At 48.4% G+C, this 20,242-nt stretch overlaps 6 protein-coding genes across 6 annotated transcripts; 5 read left to right on the top strand and 1 right to left on the bottom strand.

Moving 5' to 3' along the window:
* Positions 1-2,987: 2,987 nt before the first annotated feature.
* On the top strand, positions 2,988-4,285 carry GGS25DRAFT_528617 (uncharacterized protein; the record flags this gene model as incomplete). The annotated part of the gene is made up of 4 exons (XM_049265204.1): positions 2,988-3,191; positions 3,246-3,350; positions 3,429-3,814; positions 3,874-4,285. The coding sequence occupies 4 exons, from the start codon at positions 2,988-2,990 to the stop codon at positions 4,283-4,285; spliced, it is 1,107 nt and encodes a 368-aa protein (XP_049112596.1).
* Positions 4,286-5,730: 1,445 nt separating this feature from the next.
* On the top strand, positions 5,731-7,323 carry GGS25DRAFT_526564 (major royal jelly protein-domain-containing protein; the record flags this gene model as incomplete). Its single annotated transcript, XM_049265012.1, has 5 exons — positions 5,731-5,748; positions 5,806-5,853; positions 5,954-6,203; positions 6,260-7,039; positions 7,172-7,323. The coding sequence occupies 5 exons, from the start codon at positions 5,731-5,733 to the stop codon at positions 7,321-7,323; spliced, it is 1,248 nt and encodes a 415-aa protein (XP_049112595.1).
* A 391-nt stretch (positions 7,324-7,714) lies between these two features.
* GGS25DRAFT_511715 (CBS and PB1 domain-containing protein) lies at positions 7,715-10,774 on the top strand. The gene is made up of 3 exons (XM_049262738.1): positions 7,715-8,460; positions 8,576-9,458; positions 9,524-10,774. Exons 1-3 carry the CDS (start codon positions 8,257-8,259, stop codon positions 10,480-10,482), a joined length of 2,046 nt encoding a protein of 681 aa, XP_049112594.1. The 5' UTR covers positions 7,715-8,256; the 3' UTR covers positions 10,483-10,774.
* A 72-nt stretch (positions 10,775-10,846) lies between these two features.
* GGS25DRAFT_511714 (SAICAR synthase-like protein) lies at positions 10,847-12,470 on the top strand. Its single transcript, XM_049262737.1, has one exon. The coding sequence runs from the start codon at positions 11,001-11,003 to the stop codon at positions 12,156-12,158; it is 1,158 nt and encodes a 385-aa protein (XP_049112593.1). The 5' UTR covers positions 10,847-11,000; the 3' UTR covers positions 12,159-12,470.
* Positions 12,471-13,845: 1,375 nt separating this feature from the next.
* GGS25DRAFT_526561 (uncharacterized protein) lies at positions 13,846-14,148 on the top strand (the record flags this gene model as incomplete). The annotated part of the gene is made up of 1 exon (XM_049265011.1): positions 13,846-14,148. The coding sequence occupies one exon, from the start codon at positions 13,846-13,848 to the stop codon at positions 14,146-14,148; it is 303 nt and encodes a 100-aa protein (XP_049112592.1).
* A 330-nt stretch (positions 14,149-14,478) lies between these two features.
* GGS25DRAFT_96913 (uncharacterized protein) lies at positions 14,479-19,780 on the bottom strand. The gene is made up of 2 exons (XM_049266185.1): positions 16,999-19,780; positions 14,479-16,948 (listed from the first exon to the last, which is right to left on the bottom strand). The coding sequence occupies exons 1-2, from the start codon at positions 19,544-19,546 to the stop codon at positions 14,955-14,957; spliced, it is 4,542 nt and encodes a 1,513-aa protein (XP_049112591.1). The 5' UTR covers positions 19,547-19,780; the 3' UTR covers positions 14,479-14,954.
* Between the last annotated feature and the right edge of the window lie 462 nt (positions 19,781-20,242).

The raw sequence follows: 20,242 nt of genomic DNA, 5'->3' as shown, positions 1-20,242 counted from the left end.
ATTCGGAATTAAGTCAGTGCATGGTAAGGCTTATACTATGTAACTTCCCAGCTGCTTGGCCTTTGGTGCTAAGGACGATCCCTACGCCTACATAGTAGTTTTTTATGATACCAAGACTACTAGGTAAGCTTTCTTTTCTTCTTTTTCATCATGATCATGGTCATGGTCATGGCCATGGTCATACCTTGAAGGCTTGAACTTCATTATCCCAACGATCTGGGACCATCGCAAGCGAATCATTGTGCCGTTTGCCCCAGAAACAATCAGAAACCACCGAACCTCAGCGGATCATGAATCCGGAGATCTAGTGTAAAGACTAGATTTTTATATACTACCTACCTAGGTATCTAGGCAGCTATCTACTAGATAAACTAGCATTAGCTAATAGAAGGTAAGCTGGATATCTTTCGACTAATACCGACTATGTAACATTGGCTTCAGCCTCCAGAGTCCAGACTGAGAGCCCAGATACACAGATATATGTACCGAGTGTATCTAGGCAGGTACAGAGTATTATGTCGTAGAACTCGTATGGAAGATCCACAATGCATAGGACTTCCCCGTCTCCACCACTTTGGTACGTGGTACGGTTAGGGAAATATACCTGGTAATACTGTAGTATACGTGCATGGGGGTTTACTTCGGTTGGCACGACGTAGTAACTAGTTATGTACTATGTAGTTATCAATGGGCCCCCAAATGTAGATGGCTGCTCCAGTAACCACTTCTTTAGCGTTATGAACCTACTAGAGTCTAGTACCTTAGCCTACCTAGTTACCTATGATTGTATTGACAGTATTGTACTGTACCTTGTACTATGGTACTTGTTCAAAGAACACCCCTTTCTATAAGTGTTCGTACTATGACAACACTGTAGTATTGATTCGGAACGCATAAGTCGTAAGCACTTTAGTTCAACATACTTGCATACACACTTACCTAGCCGAGTAGGTACGTGATTAGCGTTCACGACATACTCATTTTCCCTCATTTTTGAGGTAGTAAAATGGTGTCAGATATTTACTTGCATTGATAGTAAGTGAATCGTTAGTTACATAATTACCCAGGTTTGATCAATGATGATACGATCATGAAAATAGATTATCTGAAAACTGCACTAAATTCCAAGGCATTTAATTACCTGCGAACAAAAAAAAAACATAAAACCACTTGGAACGGGAATACAAGGATGAGAGGTAGCATTTTGCGCTGTTGATCTAATACTACATAACTACTAGGTAGCTGGGTAGCTGGGTAGTTGGGTAACTTGGGTTGGTATAATATTGTTAAGACAATTACGGAAGAGTCCCTAGGAAGTTTATCTTTCGATAATTATCAGGTTTATAATTCGCTCTGTTATTTTCCTGGTTATTAGTTAATAATACTACTTACCACCTTAGCTCATCACCTTAGCTCATCATCTTAGAACCCCAGCCGTGAAGATTTCTTTTTTCTTAGCGTTTGGACGGGGGCTCACCAACAACCGGGCCGCTCAGACATCCCATGGGAACATTCACTTTAGGGAGCACCCGTACACTAAGCTGGGTTGGGCTGGAGAAAAAAGTTGAAATAAGGACTAGCACAAGAAACCCCAGCAAATCAGGTACCTAATCTGGTAATTCCGATTCTCGTACGAGATTCTAACTGGTGTAGGCAGTTTGGATTGCGCGGCACAGTAATTAAGCATAAACATTGTACATATGTCAGCAAAAGCATATGATGATGGCGAGAAGACAACTAGAAGGTATCACGTCTGTTTAGTCATCTTCAGAACGAAAATTCATCCAAAACTACCTAGGGTACCTAGTTGGGTAGATAAATATAGAAAGAACACACGTTATTATCTGCCGTTGAAAAAAAAAAAAAATTATGCGAACTATCTTTTGCATAATAAAGACTACCTGGTACAGGCTGGTAGAAAACCTGGTAAAACTGGGTGACTAATGCAGTCGAAAAGGGGCATAAAGATTCACGTACCCCCACTGCCCACTGCGGCAAGTGTGTTACCCGCTTGCTGAAAAAATTCTTTGAAGAAACTAACTATGTTTTACCATGTATACGGGGTATAAAACATGCTACAGGGCTTAACGTCCAGCCCTGTTGCTGACATAGCACATCTAGTTATAACTATGGATACATCCATACGATTAGGAGGACGAGCCTCCTACTAGTGTAGAATCCCAATCCCCAGGGAAGAACGAGTATCATTGCAGAGTAGCATTCTCACACACACCAACTTCGTATCTAGACCGCCCAATCTCTCTGTTTCACTTTGCTAGAACTAGAGATCTCCCGGGGCACTGGTAGAGGACCTCGGAGGGAGGAACTGCTGGTGGTAGAGACACGAAAACCTCTCATAGCCAATGGAAGGTTCCGAAATAGACTCTTTGTGACGTTATAAATGCTTTACCCTAACCACCAGTCGTATGTTCTTGGTAGAACTCCAGAGAGTCATCATGTTATCGCAAAGATCGTCGGGATTTTTTTGTCAATAGCCTAGGGTATACTGGATATACTATGAAGCATGGATGTCTGGAATGATTAAGGGGGTTCTCTCTGCGGTGGTGAATCCTCTGCAATCTATGTAGATCATTGGGAAAGACAACCAAGCACGGTCATCCCATTCTAGGGTGGGGGCAAGGTGTAAACTGTGCTTACGCAGACAGGCAAGTAATACGCTTGTCAGGGGAACAGGTGGGACACCTATGGCCTCGATAGGCCGGCCCGGAGCACCGGGAGCCCTAGTTTAGGATAGAACGCCTTCGGTCATCTGGGGTCAGTATGGATTCACCCCTTGAATCGTCATTTGGAGCGACCCGACGATTATCACTGCCGTAATTCTTGCATTAAAAGATTGACGGTAGAAAGTTCTACGGGCCACCGATCTCATCTACCTGACTTGCTGCGCCTTTTGCTTTTAATTCGATTGGTCATTCTTTCTTCATGTCACTCGTTCTCTAACTATTTCCCGTCTCTCGCACTTAACGATGGAAGTCGACCCAGTCATAGTGGCCATCTTCGGCCCTGTTCCTCCGGGACTCGACCTCACTGAGAACCAGATCACTGCAGACAATGTAGCAGCGGTAGTATGCGCGGTCATCGCCACCGTTGCCCTCTGTCTGCGAGTATGGGCGAGAAACGCTCAAAGATTCGACATGATGTCGGATGATTGGTTGATGATTGTTGCGCTTGTATGTTTGGCGACGATGTAGTGCTCATGTTCGTGATCGCTGACTATTCGCCAGGTGTTCGTCTACGGTACAGCAGGTCTAACGATATATGGTGGCTCAAAAGGCGCCGGCAAGCACGTTTGGGCTACAAAACCAGAGGATCTTACTGCCATTTTCAAGGTATGCTCGCTCCTTCACCTCAAACTCCCCTTTCTCTTGGGAAAGTGTGTGTTGAACTCTTCTGACCATGAATCTTAGACATTGTACGCATATACGTATGTTTATGCCGGCAGTGTTTCGTTTACGAAATTCTCTATTCTGCTATTCTATCGCCGTTTGTTCAAACGAGGCACGAAATGGTTCCATATTCGACTTGCGATAGCAACATTCCTTTGCGTCGGCTACCCCATAACCATTTGGGTGCTGATGTGCTTCGTGTGCAAACCGGTATCTCATTTCTGGACGCAATTCCAGGGAACCACCGGTACTTGCCTCGATATTAACGCGATCCTGATGAGTTTGACTTGTGTCAACATGGTCTTCGATATCATCGTTTTGATTGTCCCGATTCCTGAGATTCTGCAACTGCAGATGTCTACCAAGAAGAAGGTTGCAGTGTGCGGTGTCATGTTGCTGGGTAGCTTGTATGTTATTCCCTGAGCCCTTTTGAATATTTCGTTGTGAAATCTAACACCAAGTATAGCGTGTGTGTTGCTAGTATCATCCGTATCAACGCGTTCATCGAGTTCATCAACGCGGTTGACATCACCTGGTCTATGGCCCACATCTTCGTCTGGTCTTCGATCGAGCCGGCGATTGGTATCTTATCAGCGTGTCTGCCCAGCTTGCGACCTCTCTTTCGTCGCGCGAAGGACAAGATAACAACACACAGCGGATCGAAGCAAGGGTCGAGCGCCAACTGGGGAACGAAGGCGAGTCGAGGCCCGAACAGCTACGTCCGATTTGGAAGTCAACATGAGTCGAGATCGCAAGACGACGAGGTAGCTTTGACAAGCATTACCAAGGGACCAACGGGATCGGACGAGACGATTCCAAAGGATGGCATCATGGTGCGATCGGAAATTGTACATGAATATCAACACGCCAAGAATTAGAAAAAAGAAAAAGTCGAAGCGTGCTCCAATTCGTTCTCAGTTCAGTTCGCCAACTTGGCATCATAATATTCGGTATTAGATGATATTCAACGTATCAACTTTCTCCGCGGGACGCTGGTATCTGCTATAACATGACCTCCGCCATGGAAACTCCTTGAAACTTCAAGTATGACCTTCCGGTACGGCCACGTTCCTGGTGCTATTTGATGGTCAATCGTCCTCCTAAGATCCCCTCTAGAGTTACCTAGTAGCTTTCAGATCCCAACTTCAGGTAGATCTCTGAAGTCGGGACCCCGAGTACTAGGTACACGCCATACATGAAAATGGCCAGGCTGCGCCGAGGCCGCTGTTCGTCAGGCTTTTTTTTAATTGCTTACCAAGTACATACTATCATTTAACTAACACCTACCTAATCAACATGTCTGTCGTTTCTGCATTAGAGATACCCGATTACAGCTATTAGTCACTCTAAGGCAAGTGACCGCAGATATAGAGCCTAGTGCCTACATACTAGACATGTATATGTATTATAGAAACCCATGTTACCATGCCATCAATAGTTTAAGATCATGACATTTTATTTACCTACGAAGTATTCGTGAATAATAACCAACCGTTGACCGTGGTCACAAGGGATGTATCAATGTGAAATATCCATGCGGAAATAGAAGACAACCTTGGAAGAATTACGTGAGGTTTTTACATGCATTATTCCCAGTCATCTTAAAACGTCACACCACTCGAAAGTACATACCTACCTAGATACATCAAGTGCCGATTCGGGCATAAAGCCGTTTGGGTACCGACCAGAAAATAGCTCGAAGATAACGGAATCTGTCATATTGTTTCCTAAATTGTGTACCAAACTACCTTAGTTGTTGGACATATCCGACTATAGCACGGTATGGACACTCGGCCGGCCGCCAAGCTCTAGTCCCCAAATGCCTCGCTTAGGTAGTTTGGAGCGGTCTTCGTATTTGAATTCAACGTGCCAGAAAAGAAACTTCATCCTCACAGGACTACCAATGCGTGATTTGTCATACCGATTATTACCTAATTTCCTAGATTCGAAGGCCTGAGGAAAATATTTCAATATACGTAACCATGATGAGTATGTATGTAGTAGCCGACTGAGGACAGGGGAAGGTTGAACTTTTGCGGGAGAGCGATTTTTCATGTCAATATGCTATTCTTTTTAATAGCATCTAACGACCCAATTCAGGCAAAACAAAATCCAGCAGTTAACTGCCTAGGCAGATATGAAACACGGCAACGTGATATTAACAACATTAACATGCCTTGCTTCTCAGGTTCATGGGCAAGACATCACCTTCATATCGGACCCAGGGGTATTTCATTGTTTTCTACCTTTACACCACAAGGCATAGGGTTGACATCATGATGTTAGATATTTGGACCAGCACTTGAAACAGTTCACGCATACTATGGACAATGGCCAACAGGTTGGAACCAGGTCACTCTCTTTATGAACTCGGGGCAAGATACTAATTTCACGGCAGGAATCACAATATCAAGCACTGGACGAATGTTTTCCAATTATCCCGGAGGTTAGTTTCTTCACTTTACCATAAAGACAACTGCTGCAAGTGTCTTAGAAGCCAGGGCTTCACTAGGCCTGCCCTAGATATCGGCACAACGTCATCGTAGTCTAGAAGAAAGCACGCTTTCTTCTATCCTTCTTCTATCCTTTTGGTTGCAGTTCGTCCTGCAGCAACAACCCTTGAAACGAACTCTACCAACCTAATTATAGGCCTCGATCCCGCCAACGCATATAACACTTCGAACGATGTGTATACCGTCGGGGAGCTCACCTCACTGCGAGGCGAGACAGCCTACCCAAGCCTAGAGATGAACCACCCCCCAGGAGGGGCAATCAACTACAGCACATCGCCCCCGAGTAAGCACGCGCCGACACCCTTCCGAAAAAGCCAGAACTGAACTAACTCATCGCAGCGGGAGCAAACTACCAGAACTACCTCATCGGCGTCCAGTCCGTCGTGATCGACGCGCTCGACCGCCTCTGGATCCTCGACACCGGGCGCGTGCTAACCGCCTCCGGCGTCCTCGTGCCCGCCACGTACGGGGGGCCGAAACTCGTCGGCGTCAACCTCGCCACCAACACCGTCTTCCAGACGATCGTGTTCCCGCCCACCGTCGCGTACGGCGACAGCTACCTCAACGACGTGCGGCTGGACCTGCGCAGCGGGCTCAGCGACACCTCGGGCCGGGGCGGCGTGGCGTACATCACGGACAGCAGCGCGTCCGGGCACAGCGGGCTGATCGTCGCGGACCTGGGCACGGGCGAGAGCTGGCGGCATTTAGGCCTGACGCGCGCGGTTGGGGCCGAGTCGCAGTTCCTCCCGTTCGTCTGGGGCCAGGCGGGTTACTACGCGGATAATGCGGGGACGCCGTACACGGGGTTCCCGATCGGCTCCGACGGCATCGCGCTGTCGGCTGACGGCGACACGCTGTACTGGTGCCCGCTCGCGTCGCGGTACATGTACAGCGTGCCGACGGCGAGGCTGCGGGCGAGGGGGGCGGCGAGCGAGTTGTTGGCGCAACAGGCGGTGGTGAGTCACGGGCAAAAGGGGGTGAGCGATGGGTTGGAGACGGATAGCAATGGGATGGTTTATGTTGGGAGCATGGAGGGGAATGCGATTAATGTGTTTAACCCTGGGAACGGGACTACGTTGACGTTTGTGAGGGATCCGAGGATCAATTGGGTTGATACGAGTGAGTGTTTTCTACCTTTCTCTTTCTGTCTTTCTCTCTCTCACCATCACTATCACCATCACTCTCACCCTACATGTCCTTCCTTCATCTATAAGTTTATACTTAGGCATAGAGTGCTGATGAGTTTATTAGTGTCGGTTGCAAATGATGGATATCTCTATTTTACGGTCAATCAACTCAATTTTGCGTCATCTACGTTTCCCGGCACTGATAGGAGAGTACGCCCTTTTGCACTCTTTAGAGTGAAGCTTCCTAATGGAGGGAGTAAAGTGTCGTTGGTATAAGTAAGTAGTCTGAATGCTGACTAACCTTACTGGATGAGTCATTGTAGATTATAAGATTATATAAGATTATATAAGATTATATAAGTATGTAGGTAGGTACTAGTAGTACACAGGTATCAACATTGAAACACCAAAGTGCATAAACTCCAAAGCCAATTCCAGTGAGTGATTTATTTTTGTTTCACGTCAAATTGTTTCCCTAAACTGCGTACTTACCTGTGTCAATGGTAGTACAGGGGTTCAGGGGTTAGCCCTGAATACATCATCAATGATTGATATTAACTAACTACAGCTCAATGATAATTAACTGGAACCTTGAAGTCTCGAGTGTCAAGTAAAATGCTCAAGCCACTAAAGATTATAAGTTGGTTGTGGCTGAGTTTACTTATCAGTAGTTACTAGTGCTATAAAATATCCCTTATCTCGGCTAGAATTGGCCAGTGTTCGTTATTCTTACCGGGGGGTCCCGGAGGGGGGAACACCAAACGCCCAATGTGATTTCCTAGTCGCCGAGACAACTTCTCATGACCCATAAATTGTTTCCCGAAGGAATAAGCGCCAAAACATCCTGACCGATACTTTATCTCTTCCCTCCTATCTCTCACCACTTGAAGGAGGGGGTAACCGGTAATCAAACATCATTCGATCATTGATTTGCTGATGATGGTGATAGTGTTACTGCGCGAAAAAAAAAACTTAGGGAAAAAAACCCAAATTTGACGTGCCGACTTTCAAACATCTGACGTGCAGTGCAGTTGGGTTCTAGGCTTTTTTTTTTTCTTTGGGTGATATAATTTTATTTTTTTCAACTCCTGACCTTCGGTGCAAATCTTCACCGTTCGCCGGTCAATAGGTAAAAATCCCATCAACGCCACACAACGTAGAAGCGATCTTCAGCTCCGCACAAAAAGCATCTGACGCGCATCGCTCACGATGTCCAGCACTATGAGAGGCACCCCCAGCCGTAGTGGGCAGAACAGAGGAGCAGGAGCCAATCCCTTTGGTCCCAATAGTCCCGCCAACTCCAACATCCCCAGGCCTGTCCTGGATGCTCACGGTCATGCCCACCAGCCCGCTCCGAGCGAAGCCGCTTCTGGTATCAGCGCAAGTAGACAGAAGCAGTCTAAACGAGATGAGGTATATCACAATGTTTTATTACTTACTACTAATCACCCTTCATATATCCCTCTACATACATCTCCATCTGTGGCATACAAGTTGCTCCCAAGTTACTGATACCCGTTCATGATAGGCCATTCGACGAAAGCTTGAGACCGATCTCAACAAGAAAAAGCATCATGTCTCCGGCGGCGGCCGAACACGACTTTCGCGAAAAGCCCCGCCGGGAACTGTCCTTGCCCTCAAACCGAGCCCTGCCCTTCAGATCAAGCCGAGTACCACCGTTTCCGAAGCTGCCCAGCTGATGGCTGCCAAGAGAGAGGATTGTGTTTTGGTTACGGATGAAGATGACCGAATCGCTGGTATCTTTACCGCTAAGGATCTAGCATTCCGTGTAGTTGGCGCTGGCCAGAAGGCCAACACCGTCACTATCGCCGAGATCATGACCAAGAATCCCCTTTGTGCCCGCACAGACACTAGCGCAACCGAGGCCCTGGATCTCATGGTTCGCAAGGGTTTCAGACATTTGCCCGTTATGGACGAGAACCAGGATATCTCAGGTATCCTCGATATTACAAAGTGCTTCTACGATGCGATGGAGAAGTTAGAACGAGCGTACGCATCTTCGACAAAGCTCTATGCCGCTTTGGAAGGCGTACAATCCGAATTGGGAACGAGTCAGCCGCAGCAGATCATCCAGTATGTCGAGGCCTTGCGCTCCAAGATGTCGGGTCCGACCCTAGAAAGCGTCCTGAACGGCATGCCACCCACAACAGTCAGCGTCCGCACGACGGTAAAGGAGGCCGCAGCTATGATGAAGGAAAATCACACTACCGCCGTGTTAGTTCAGGACCAGGGTCAAATTACGGGTATCTTCACGAGCAAGGATGTGGTTTTACGTGTCATTGCTCCTGGCTTGGACCCTGCCACCTGCAGTGTTGTTCGTGTCATGACACCACACCCGGATTTTGCTCCCATGGACATGACTATCCAGGCTGCTCTGCGAAAGATGCATGGTAAGTGCCTATTGAGTCCAGTGATACTAGAGAAGTAAAGGACATTTAGCTAATATAGTGTACAGATGGCCACTACCTTAATCTACCTGTGATGAACGACCAGGGCGAGATTGTTGGCATGGTGGATGTGCTCAAGCTGACTTATGCGACACTTGAACAGATCAACACCATGTCCACGTCAGGTGACAGCGAGGGACCGGCCTGGAACAAGTTTTGGTTGTCGTTGGATAATGAGACGGAGTCTATGGTCTCTGGTGACGGCAGCCACCACCACGGCGGCACTATGATATCTCGCTCCATGATGTCTCCGGATGCGCCCCGTGAGCGCATCACTGACTCTGTTGCGCCTGGTGACAGCGCTTCGCATGTGGGCTTTGAGGAATCGCCAGGCCATTCGGCCGTGGCGCATGCCCATCCTCACGATATTCCTTTCGCATTCAAGTTCAAGGCGCCTAGCGGTCGTGTTCACCGATTACAAATTGTGGCTAGCGATGGCATCGCGCAATTTGTTGCCAGTGTGACCGTCAAACTCGGCAGTGAAGTTGAGGCCATTGGTGGGCCCCCAGACGTGGAAGACGGCACACTGATCCCTAATGGCTTCGCCATGAGCTATATGGATGACGAGGGTGACACGGTCAGCATCACGACAGACCAGGACCTCCTAGAGGCAATCTTACTAGCACGACACAATCATCGCGAGAAGGTGGATTTGTTCATACACGATCCCGACAAGCCGCCAGTCACTGTCGCGGCGCCTCATCCCGATCCTTCTATGGCTACCCCAGCTGCAAGCTCCCATCCCTCGGAGATTCGTCGCAGACGAACTATAGTGAATGATGAAGAGTCTGACAGCGAGGAAGAGGACTTCTCAACCGCGCGCCGTCGTAAGAGGAGCAGTGGCATCGTAGAGCCGGAACAAGTCATCGCAGGTGTACCTAATGAGCTGTTGTTGCCCGGTGCCATCGTCACTCTGGCGGTCGTGATTGTGGGTGTCTTTGCCATCGCAAGGGTAACAAGCCGATAGGAGGGATATTCAGGGGGCTTTTTAGGAGTTAGTGCATGGCTATGGGAGTTTCAGCGAGAGCAGAGGGATGGACTGAAGATAGAAAAAATAAGAGGTTGCGAGACGGAAAGTTGTAGATAGGGTAGTGTTCTGAACCGGATGATGCATAGACTACAGTTGTAATAACTAAATTATGCTAATTTCGATTATTCTCGAGTAGTATTGAGTTTTTGTTTCCTTTGTCATTATTCTATGTATAGTCGTACAACATCCACGGATACCTTATGAATGTATTCAATAACCTTCGTCTTAGTGGTGATGTCACTATTTACCCTATAAATAGGACTGATAGGTACACCCATCAGGTACCCAACACCCTAGGTTTATGTATTGTACAAGTACCTACCTACATAATCAACGCGTACAACACTTATTCCTATTCTTTTCATTTTTTCATCTCTCGTTTCACCTTATTATTTATAAATAATATATATTTCAAAGAAAAATGAGATTGTCTTTACCATAGGTATCTAGTCAACATGGCCCGACGCCAAACTTTGATCGCTCGCTCCATCATCTATGCGATTTTGAACGTCAATGAAGATGGCAGTCCCGCTCAGAAACCCTCCCTTCTGACGCGAATCCTCCGCATTTTCTATCTCTACTGGCTGTCCTTTCAGCTCGTACGACAAGACTTATTCAGTGCTCTCCGCAGCGTGTGGGAGATCAAGGAAGATGACTACAAATCCAGCTTCGACATGAAGCAGAGCGACCGGCGGAAGGCAAAACCTGATCTATATCCCATGGCTACGATGGGCTATAGCGGCTCGACCTTCTTTCGCACGCTCGATAGCGCGTATCTGGTGAAGTCGGTTCCGAGGCAATTTGAGCACGACTTCTTCAAGAATGACTTGATCGGGCCCTACGTCGATCACATGAAGGTCAACCGCTCCAGCCTGCTCGTGCACATCACTAACTTCCTCGCGAGCACCCACACGAGCGTGGGTGTGTTGCTCGGCTTGGCGCCAAGCCATCACATCGTCATGGAAAACATCCTGCACGGCCAAGACCAGGAGTCCCAGGCTGGCCCGAAGCATAAATGGGAGTCATGGGACCTCAAACCTACGTCCTATTTCTTCCCCGAGAGAGATATTGCGGGCGGGGCGTTTGCGACGGAGGCCACAATGTCGAGACTCGCCGATGAGTTCCATGATAAGATTCGACTTTCGAGGGATATGGCAACGCAGTTTCAGCGGCAGCTGGAAAACGATACCTTGCTCCTTGCCAAGTACAACGCCGTTGATTACTCCCTCTTTCTGGTACGGATATCTGCACAAGACACGCCTTATTCCGATTTTCAGTCCCCCCCTCAATCAGGAGAGCCAGGACAGACGGGAGAGACGGGAGAGACAGGCACCGAGCCAACCTCACCCGCTCAGCAGCCCTTTGCACCGGCAGACGCAACCAGCTGGCGCACGGGAGTCGCGTCGAGCGACGGCAAGGAGATGTACAGAGCTGCGATACTAGACTTCTTCTGGGCCAAGCACACGGCTCGTGCAAAGGCGATGACGGGGCTGATCAGAAGCTACAACCTGATTGATGACCAGGGACCCATGAGCATCACGACCGACAGCAACGAGTACCGGGAGCGGTTTTTGAAGATGTGCATGGACATTGTGGAGGTGGAAGAAGATTAATGCTACGATTTACGGATACGGAATGGTTCATGAAAACGGTTCGGACGTTGGCGTTGGGCATGATGGGTTGCTCCTATATGGAAGTCGGAATACCCTATATTAGATTAGACTAAATGGTCTCATGATTAAAGGAGCGCGGATTAGTGTTGTTTTCTTATATGCACTTCTCCCTTTCAAACGCTGAGGAAATAGACCAAGCCTGTACTTAGTCTGAGTCGATAAGAATTAATGATTGATTCCATGATGACAACTAGAGTTACTCACGTATACTACCTAGGTAGGTACCTAGTTAGTATGATACAACAGGAGAACAAATATAATTCGGGTAGCAAACCAGAGACTCGGAATGACTTCAATCGCTGTCATATCTCCCCTAAATCAAAAGCCTTCATAGCCACCATCTCACATATCAATGCGGCTCCCAGGCACCATCCCACCGCCTCCCCAAATCCATCCGTTAAAAAGAAACAGACTAAAGGGGTTCATGAATGTTACACCACAAAGAGCCTTAAAAGCCAACAATGACTTTATTATACCCGTTTCAACCATCTTAATAAAGTACTTTGTTTCTCCGTATTCAAATAAACTCGGGGACAGTATAAAACATGACAAACCCCTTGACGGCCGTATCTAGCAGCGGTCCTGGGCCGCAGTTAATGTACCAAGCACGCCCAAGTCCCGAAATATACCTAGGCTAGGCTAGTCCTGAGAACTGAGTCTGACCTACATACTCACTCACCTAAGGCGGTACCCAGGTAGGTAGGTATTAAGTTTTTCAGGATTCCAACAATAAGCCAAAGAGAAGGACGTAATAAGACAAACATGCCTAGACTCCCAAACACCCTCTTCCTCCTCCCTCTCCTCCCCCTCCTCACCTTCGCCATATCAGCAGCAGCCTACTACGCCGCCACATTCTCTCCGCACCTCCCATCTCTCCCTTCCATTATGCTAGGTCCTTCTTCCGCCTGCCGGCAGCGGTTGAACCGTTGCTTTCTAGGGCCTTGTGAGATGAGGGAAGGGGAGGGGGAGGGGGTTAGAGAGATGTTGGCTCGCTGGACGATAGCCCAGTGGTTGAGGCCCACACGCGCGGTTCTGGGGGCGGCTGGGTGGTGTTTAAGGGACCTGCTGCCGGATGCGGGGGATCTTGCGCTGAGCGCTGAGCGCTGAGTACTGAGTACTGAGTACTGAGTTGTGAGGTGGGGAGGGTTTGTGGTAAGTCTTACCTGGGTATCACGGATCACGGATCACCTATATGCGGGAAGTCATGTAAATCTGCGTGGGACAATTGGATAGGGGTCGTATATAGAACACTCTAGGTTAGAGAAGATCGTTGGAATAAATAGAAGTGCTGGTTTGTAACTGACATAATACAATCAACCTATTTCCTCTTTCTCTACTTACCTAACCTAGGTACCTAATACCTAACCACCACCCACAATATAAACACTACATATTGTTACCTAGTGCCCTCCAAGCTTATTGTAACAAATTGCAAATGAACAATACACATTATGTCAACACAAAGAGCGGCCTTCCCAATGAATACTCTGTTCACGCTTTGACACGAGATTACATAGTTATAGCCAGCTAGTGAGAACCCATGACAACAGCTACGCCTCTACACGATAAACGACCTCGAACTGTTTCTAGAAATCATATCGAACATCATACTACTCACACAACCAAAATGTGCACCGCCAAACCCCCCAAAACCCGCCCCTCCTCCTCCACCTCCAAAACCCCCTGCTCCTCCTCCTCCTCCACCACCACCACCTTCCTAACCCCCCTCTGGTGGACCCTCCTCGTCACCCTCAACATCCTCTGGCTCGTCTTCCTCAGCCGACAAGCCTTTTCCCTGCTGCAGACCCTGTGGCAGGCCCCGGCGGACGACTACCTGTTCTTCTTCCACCTGGCCGCGGCCATGGTGCGCGTGTGGGTGGTCGAGCCGCTGAGTGCTCGGGTTGGGGAGTATGTGGATTTGTTGATGTAAAGGGGGGGGGTGGAGTGGAGTAGAGTAGGGTAGGGTAGGGTAGGAGAAAGAATGGAAAGGGGAGGAGGGAGGGATGGTTGATAGATACCTACCTAACCTAGGTTGATTCGTGTCGACTAACTAACTTACTACCTAGGTAGTTAATGCGTACATGAGTTTGAAGTTGAAGATGCTTCTCTCAAACTTCTTGTTTCCCCATTCTTGTTTCGGTACACTTGTTTAATATAATAAAAACACCAAAAAATAAATTAAAAACTTAAGTAGTAGTCGTTACAGAAACATCGTCAGGTATCTACATAGTAGGTACCTACTCTTCTTAGTGAATGCCAGTGACAAGTGACTTTGCTTTCGCCTTTCTGAATGCCCAGGTGATTAACATCCCGATTTATTCATAATTAATTCGTGCAACTGTAATCTCATAAAACTCAGACATAGAGTGCTATTATTGAATCCCCAAAACTTCCAGTCCTAGAGGTTTCTATGCCGCCTAGGCATTATTCATTATTTATCTGCAATACGTAGGTGTACACATACTGCATACAGCATAGCAACAAAGAACAGAGCGCAAGTTTGTGGGTATCAAGCTATCCCTGTCATCTTGTATATTACAAAGCAAAACCTTTCGATGTTCATCCACCTTTGTTGTGTACCTACCCACGGCAGTTTTCATACGTCCGACTCATCGATGTCGAATTTCAAACAGAACCCAATGTATGGTAAAGTACCTACCAAGTAGATGGGTACCTAAAATGTATAGTTCCGAGGTTCAAAGCAACATGAGCCCTTTGTGAGTGTAGATAGGCTTATTAGGTTTGTTGAACCTGAATCTTCACCCCTTCCTCCTTCGTACTGTACACGCTCTCTGCGTCACTTTGTTCTTCTTCTTGAGCGTTGCGTTCCGCCACCTCACGCTCCGCGTAAACCTCCTCTCGTTTTGTTTTGGCATGATGTAAGCAATCAACGTAGGTCCTGAACTTGACGATCTCTCGCAGTAGATAGTCGCTCTTCCGCTCCCAGTTCGCCATCGCCTTGCCAGCGTTATGACCACGAGGCGTAAAAGCCAGGAGCATGGGGGATCGAAGTTGGTTGTGTTTTTGCAAATCCTCTTCGAGGGACTTGACATAAGCCTCGAGCATTTCTAGCTGTTCGGGCTCCGAGAGATTGCTGGGACGCAGTGATTGCGCTGGTGCTTTCCACTCAGCAATGTGGATTCGATCGCCCGGCAGCTTTGTGCGCGAGGCGCTACCGACGTCAAAGGAGGAACGAAGGCTATTCTGTAGACTTCCTTGACGACTGTGCATGCTGGAGCGACTTGCTGCTGCGCTGCCCGGGCGCGGCGGTGGTAGATCACCCAGGGGAACGATCAGAGCATCATTGATAATGTTATCGCTCCAGCCATATTCTATATTGCTGACGCCTCCAACTAGCGGATGTGTGCTGAGTCGCGCACTCCAGTAGTTGACGGTGAGAACGAACTCCTGTGCGATCTCGGGGGTACCGACTTGGAAAAGATGCACGGCACCCGTTGGTAGACTGAGAGCCCACACATTTTGGCGACTGCGGGAGTAGCCAGGCGAGGGCAGAGAGGATGCGAGTGTTTGGCGCAGAGAAAAGTTGCCGACGCTAGTTGCATTTTCCTGCCAGTTCCCGCCGCCGACAACAGCACCAGGAGTATGTTTGCGGCCAGTGCGGGCCTTTTGGCGCATGGACTTGGTGGAGAACGAAAATAGGCTCATGGATCCCTTTTGGACGACTGCAAACACCTCGGCCCAGTTTCGTTCTTTGGCTTTTTTGTCCATGCCATCGAGGTGATGCTTATGGGTAACCATGCCCTCCTTGACCCAGGGCGCACCAATAAGCTCGAGCGATTCATCCTCCAGCATGGGCGAATGCTGAGCATCATCGCTTACGACCGACTGCCCACCACTAGTTCCGGGCGGAATATCTTCGCGTATTATCGCTTGACTTAGTGCATTGGCGAATCCAATGGATTGTTGGAATTCGCCGCCGTATGGGTAGGAGCTGAAGGAGTCCATGGATATTGACGTTTGGGTCCTACCCAACGAATAACGGCTCCATGTAGCAGACGAAGTAGTAGGGCTCCAGACCGAGTTGCCATCCTCAAAACTAGTACGGCTTGACGACATTCCATTACCAGGAAATCTTGGCCTTGATCGACTCTTCGAATTCCATCTACTCCCTCCAAGGTTGCGGGACGAATCATTAATCCTTCCACGAGAAGTAATATGGCCTTCAGACGGCGCCTTGGAAAGTACGCTCGGACTACGTTTTAGCATACTCATAACCGAGAGGCTGTTTTGTGGATGACCCTGTGGATGTGTGGTCTCTGCGCCAAAAAGCGGTAGCTTCTCGTCACGAATTGAGACGTATATGTCCTTCAACACGATCTCTAATTGCTGGGTCCAGGCCTTGGCAGAACCTTCAAAGGGTGCCTTGACGAGTGGACCGCAGGTGTCGACAGGCCCATCTGAGAAATAGTTACCCATTGACGAGTCTGGCCGAGGGAGCGGCTTGAACGAAGTTCTCCAACTAGGTCGCTCGGGTTGTTCTGCATCAAACATCTGATTCATTTCCGAATCTCCGGGACTGAGAAGACTATTCTTCCCGGGTAGGATACTCGCGCGGTCGAAAATCTCAGGAGCAGAGTCGGCTAGTGCATGCTTGATTGTTGTCATTGTATTCTTCACAAACTGACTTCTGGTCATCTTCTGGTCGATATCTGCGAGATGCAGATCGGTATTAAGAAGCATAATAGAGTAACACATCGTATGGATTACATCTATGATTTGTTAGCTTTTACTCTCATCTGCTAACCGATTATACACTTACCCATTGACTTAAAACCGTGATTTGGATTGCAATCACACCATCGACTTGAGAAGGCAACTAGGATTCGGTCCACTTGCTGCGTCTCTGCTCTGAGAATAAGGCGACTGCATATTTGTCGCAAAGCAACGAGCACGCTTTGGTTGGCGAAGTCGTAGAGCTCGATATACGCTCGCAAGGTTCTCTGTCTCACGAGGCCTTCTTCTCCCATCCATGCCGCTGCTTTCTCTTTCTGAATAAAGTCTTCGTTTCCGTCATATATTTTCTGCGCCTTTTGGCGGTCATCTTCTGTTGGCTCTCCTATGGATACTTCGGGCTCATCTATAGGCGAACCCATTGGCTTAGGATCGAGCTGTGTGCCATCTACTGTGACACTAGGTAAGCCGTTGCCTGGCTTCTGAAGTGAGCCCTTGGGCCCATTGCGGCCATCCATTGATTTTCGCTGTTCTTCTTCAATGATATTTTGTTGGAGTAACAAGTTGGATGATGGTTCGTGCTTGATAAAGTCCTCGTTCCGAATAAGATGCTTGTGTCGTATTCCGGCCTCTTCCAACTCTTCTCGTGACTGGGTGGCCATGGATGATGATTTGCTATTTTGCAAGTTTTGTTGCGCGTGTTTTGTAGGGACCGACGGCTTTTCACCTTCATCACTGCTATCGTGGAAGAACGTTGTATCACGTTCCTGAACAAGCTTCTTTGTAGGTAGCTCCGGTAGATCCCTTGTTGGAAATTCCATATGTGTCCGTCTTCGAGCAGCGTCCTGACTTCTCAAGGCTGACGTGGATTTCACTGTTCGAATAGTAGCACTCGGGCTTGGTTCATAATCAGGGGAGAATCCCCGAGATTTACGGACATTGTCTCCATCCTGGGTATCATATCGGCGCATTCGTAGAGATTTTTCTTGACTTGGGGATAGCAATCCAGGAGGAATAGTTGATGTGCCGTTTTCCAGATATGGGTTCATGATCTCGCGTAAGCTACTGACCGGGCTACCGTCACGCGTGTTGATCGACTGATCTTTAATTCGGTTGATCTCCATCGGTGAGGGCACTGGGGGCGGCGGAAGCGGTGGTTCAGCTACGGACTTCTTCCTTCTCCTAAAGAAAGACGACTTCTTCTGAATCACATGATGCTGCTGGGGAGGAGGTTGCGAATCTCTTGACGGTGGAACGGACTGGCTCTGACTTGGTGATGCCGTGTTTTGTAAGTTGGTCCCAAACTGATCCGCTGAATCTCCTGATCCTGATCCTGATCCTGATATTAACCCACTTAGCTGTGTTTTGGCCTCCGGGGGTATTGTGCTATTTCGATAGCCGAATAATCTGCTGAAAAATCCCGGCTTTGCCTGTGGTTGTTGGTTAGGACCCCCCTGCATAACTTCCTTAGACTTCTCGTATCCGACATGAGGCGCGGGGGCAGAGTCAATGTCAACAGGAGGAAGCGGAGGGGGGTTGTCGTTGCGGGGTGACGGAGTATATTTAGACTGCGTTGTTTTCATGGTACTGCTTCTTGACTTTGAAGCAGCCCTCCAGCGGTCGGGGGTCGTCGTCTCGCCGTCTGCTGTGGGCATGGATGGCAGGGCAGGTGAAGATGGCATAGTTGTACGTCGGGGACCGCCAGGTATGGTTGGTGTCGGTGCTGCTTCGTAGTCATCCACAAGAAAGGTGTTAGATAATTCAGACTTCCAGGCATTGAGAGAACTTAGAGAGGGTGTTTGTCCATCAAGACTTGAGGATCTTCCACCACTAGTTCCGATGCCATGAGCCCATCGTTCAGTGGTCAGGACTTGGGCGTAACCACCGACATCAACGCTGTTAGTGCTGCTGCTCTGGCTAGTCTTACCTCCTTTTGAATTTAGAGCATGTGTGCCTGGCGCATCTGTACGGCTGTGTTCTTGCAAGCTATTGAGGCGACCCAGGCTTGACTGAAAGCCAGAGCTACTATTGCTACGTCTTCCTCTCGAATACTGGCCCGATATCCTGCTTGCTCCATCATCGGTGCCTTCATAATCAGAACTGTACGAGTATCCATGGCCATGGCCGGGACTGGGGCCGGGACCAGGTCCGGAACTCCACTTGCGCCCTGGCCTCGAGCTATTCGTCATGGATCTTGTATACTCGATATTGTGAGGTGGACTCAGAGCATCGTCATCATCGAACATGTTCGTTGTGGGGGTATGGATTTGACCGAGCGAGAATTGGTCGAGAGAGCTTAACATGTTGGTAACAAGGGAGTCTCGCGTAAATTGTCGGGAGGGTAGGGACAGGTCGTGAGAATCTCTGACGGTCCTACCTCGAGGTAGTTCAGGTAAATCAGATTCATTCCCCTTGTAATCGTCAGAACCATTATCTAAGAAAGACTCGTCAGAGTCACGCGAGGCGGTCGAAGCATGTACTCGATACGCTCGACTAGATACGGGGGGCTTCGTCTTAGACCTCGCCGGAGGCGTAGAAGGGACAGAGTCGCGGCCTCTGTTAGGAGAGTTCACGGGATTGATATTTAGATCTGGGCGGCGACGCTGGCCCCGTCGATTATTCTCGGAGGAATGCATCACGGGGACATCGATTGGTGGATTTGGGTTGAACAGGGGACGTTAGACGACGGCAGAAATGAAACGGGGTTGCCATACGCAGCACAAAGGAGGGACGAATAGAGGCACTCGATAGTATGGAGGATCCCTCCTAAATCCGTGCTGGATCTGTCCGCCTAACCTCGTTTAGCACCTAGGCTCACCCAATTCCCACACCACGCAGCCCTTGGCTGCACCTGTCTCTGCACTCGTCGATGATCTTCGTGGTTGAGAAAAGGATTCCAATGGGGCTCTGAATGAACGAATGGATGATTTGCGACGTGAACTGACATTTGAATCATGTCATATGTACAGTACAGTATGAAAACGGGGACAAATCGGAAATATTGTGTGATCTGTAATTAGAAACAAACGAAACTATTAGAGCCTTGAAACCTTAAAGAACTTGTGTGTATATTCATTCAGAGCAGAGCGCCGCTCGCTAACAAATTGAAGGAGTTGGATAGAGGGTAGAGGGTTAGGGAGTAGAGGTACCTGATGAATGAATGGGAGAGACAAGTGAAAGGGGCGAAAAAGTGAAAACGAAACACAATAAGGGAATTCGTCAACAATCAAAAGAACATTGAAGTCAAGAGGTGAAGTGGGAAATGTAAAGTTCAACGCCCAAGGGTCCAAAGGTCCGAATGATCGATCCAATGGCCGATGGTGTGAGACTTG

The sequence above is a fragment of the Hypoxylon fragiforme genome (assembly GCF_022984875.1).
Source record: "Hypoxylon fragiforme strain CBS 206.31 chromosome Unknown GGS25scaffold_10, whole genome shotgun sequence".
NCBI lineage: Eukaryota > Fungi > Ascomycota > Sordariomycetes > Xylariales > Hypoxylaceae > Hypoxylon > Hypoxylon fragiforme.
Note: the sequence above shows the minus strand (reverse complement) of the source record. Positions and strands in the feature narration are given on the sequence as shown.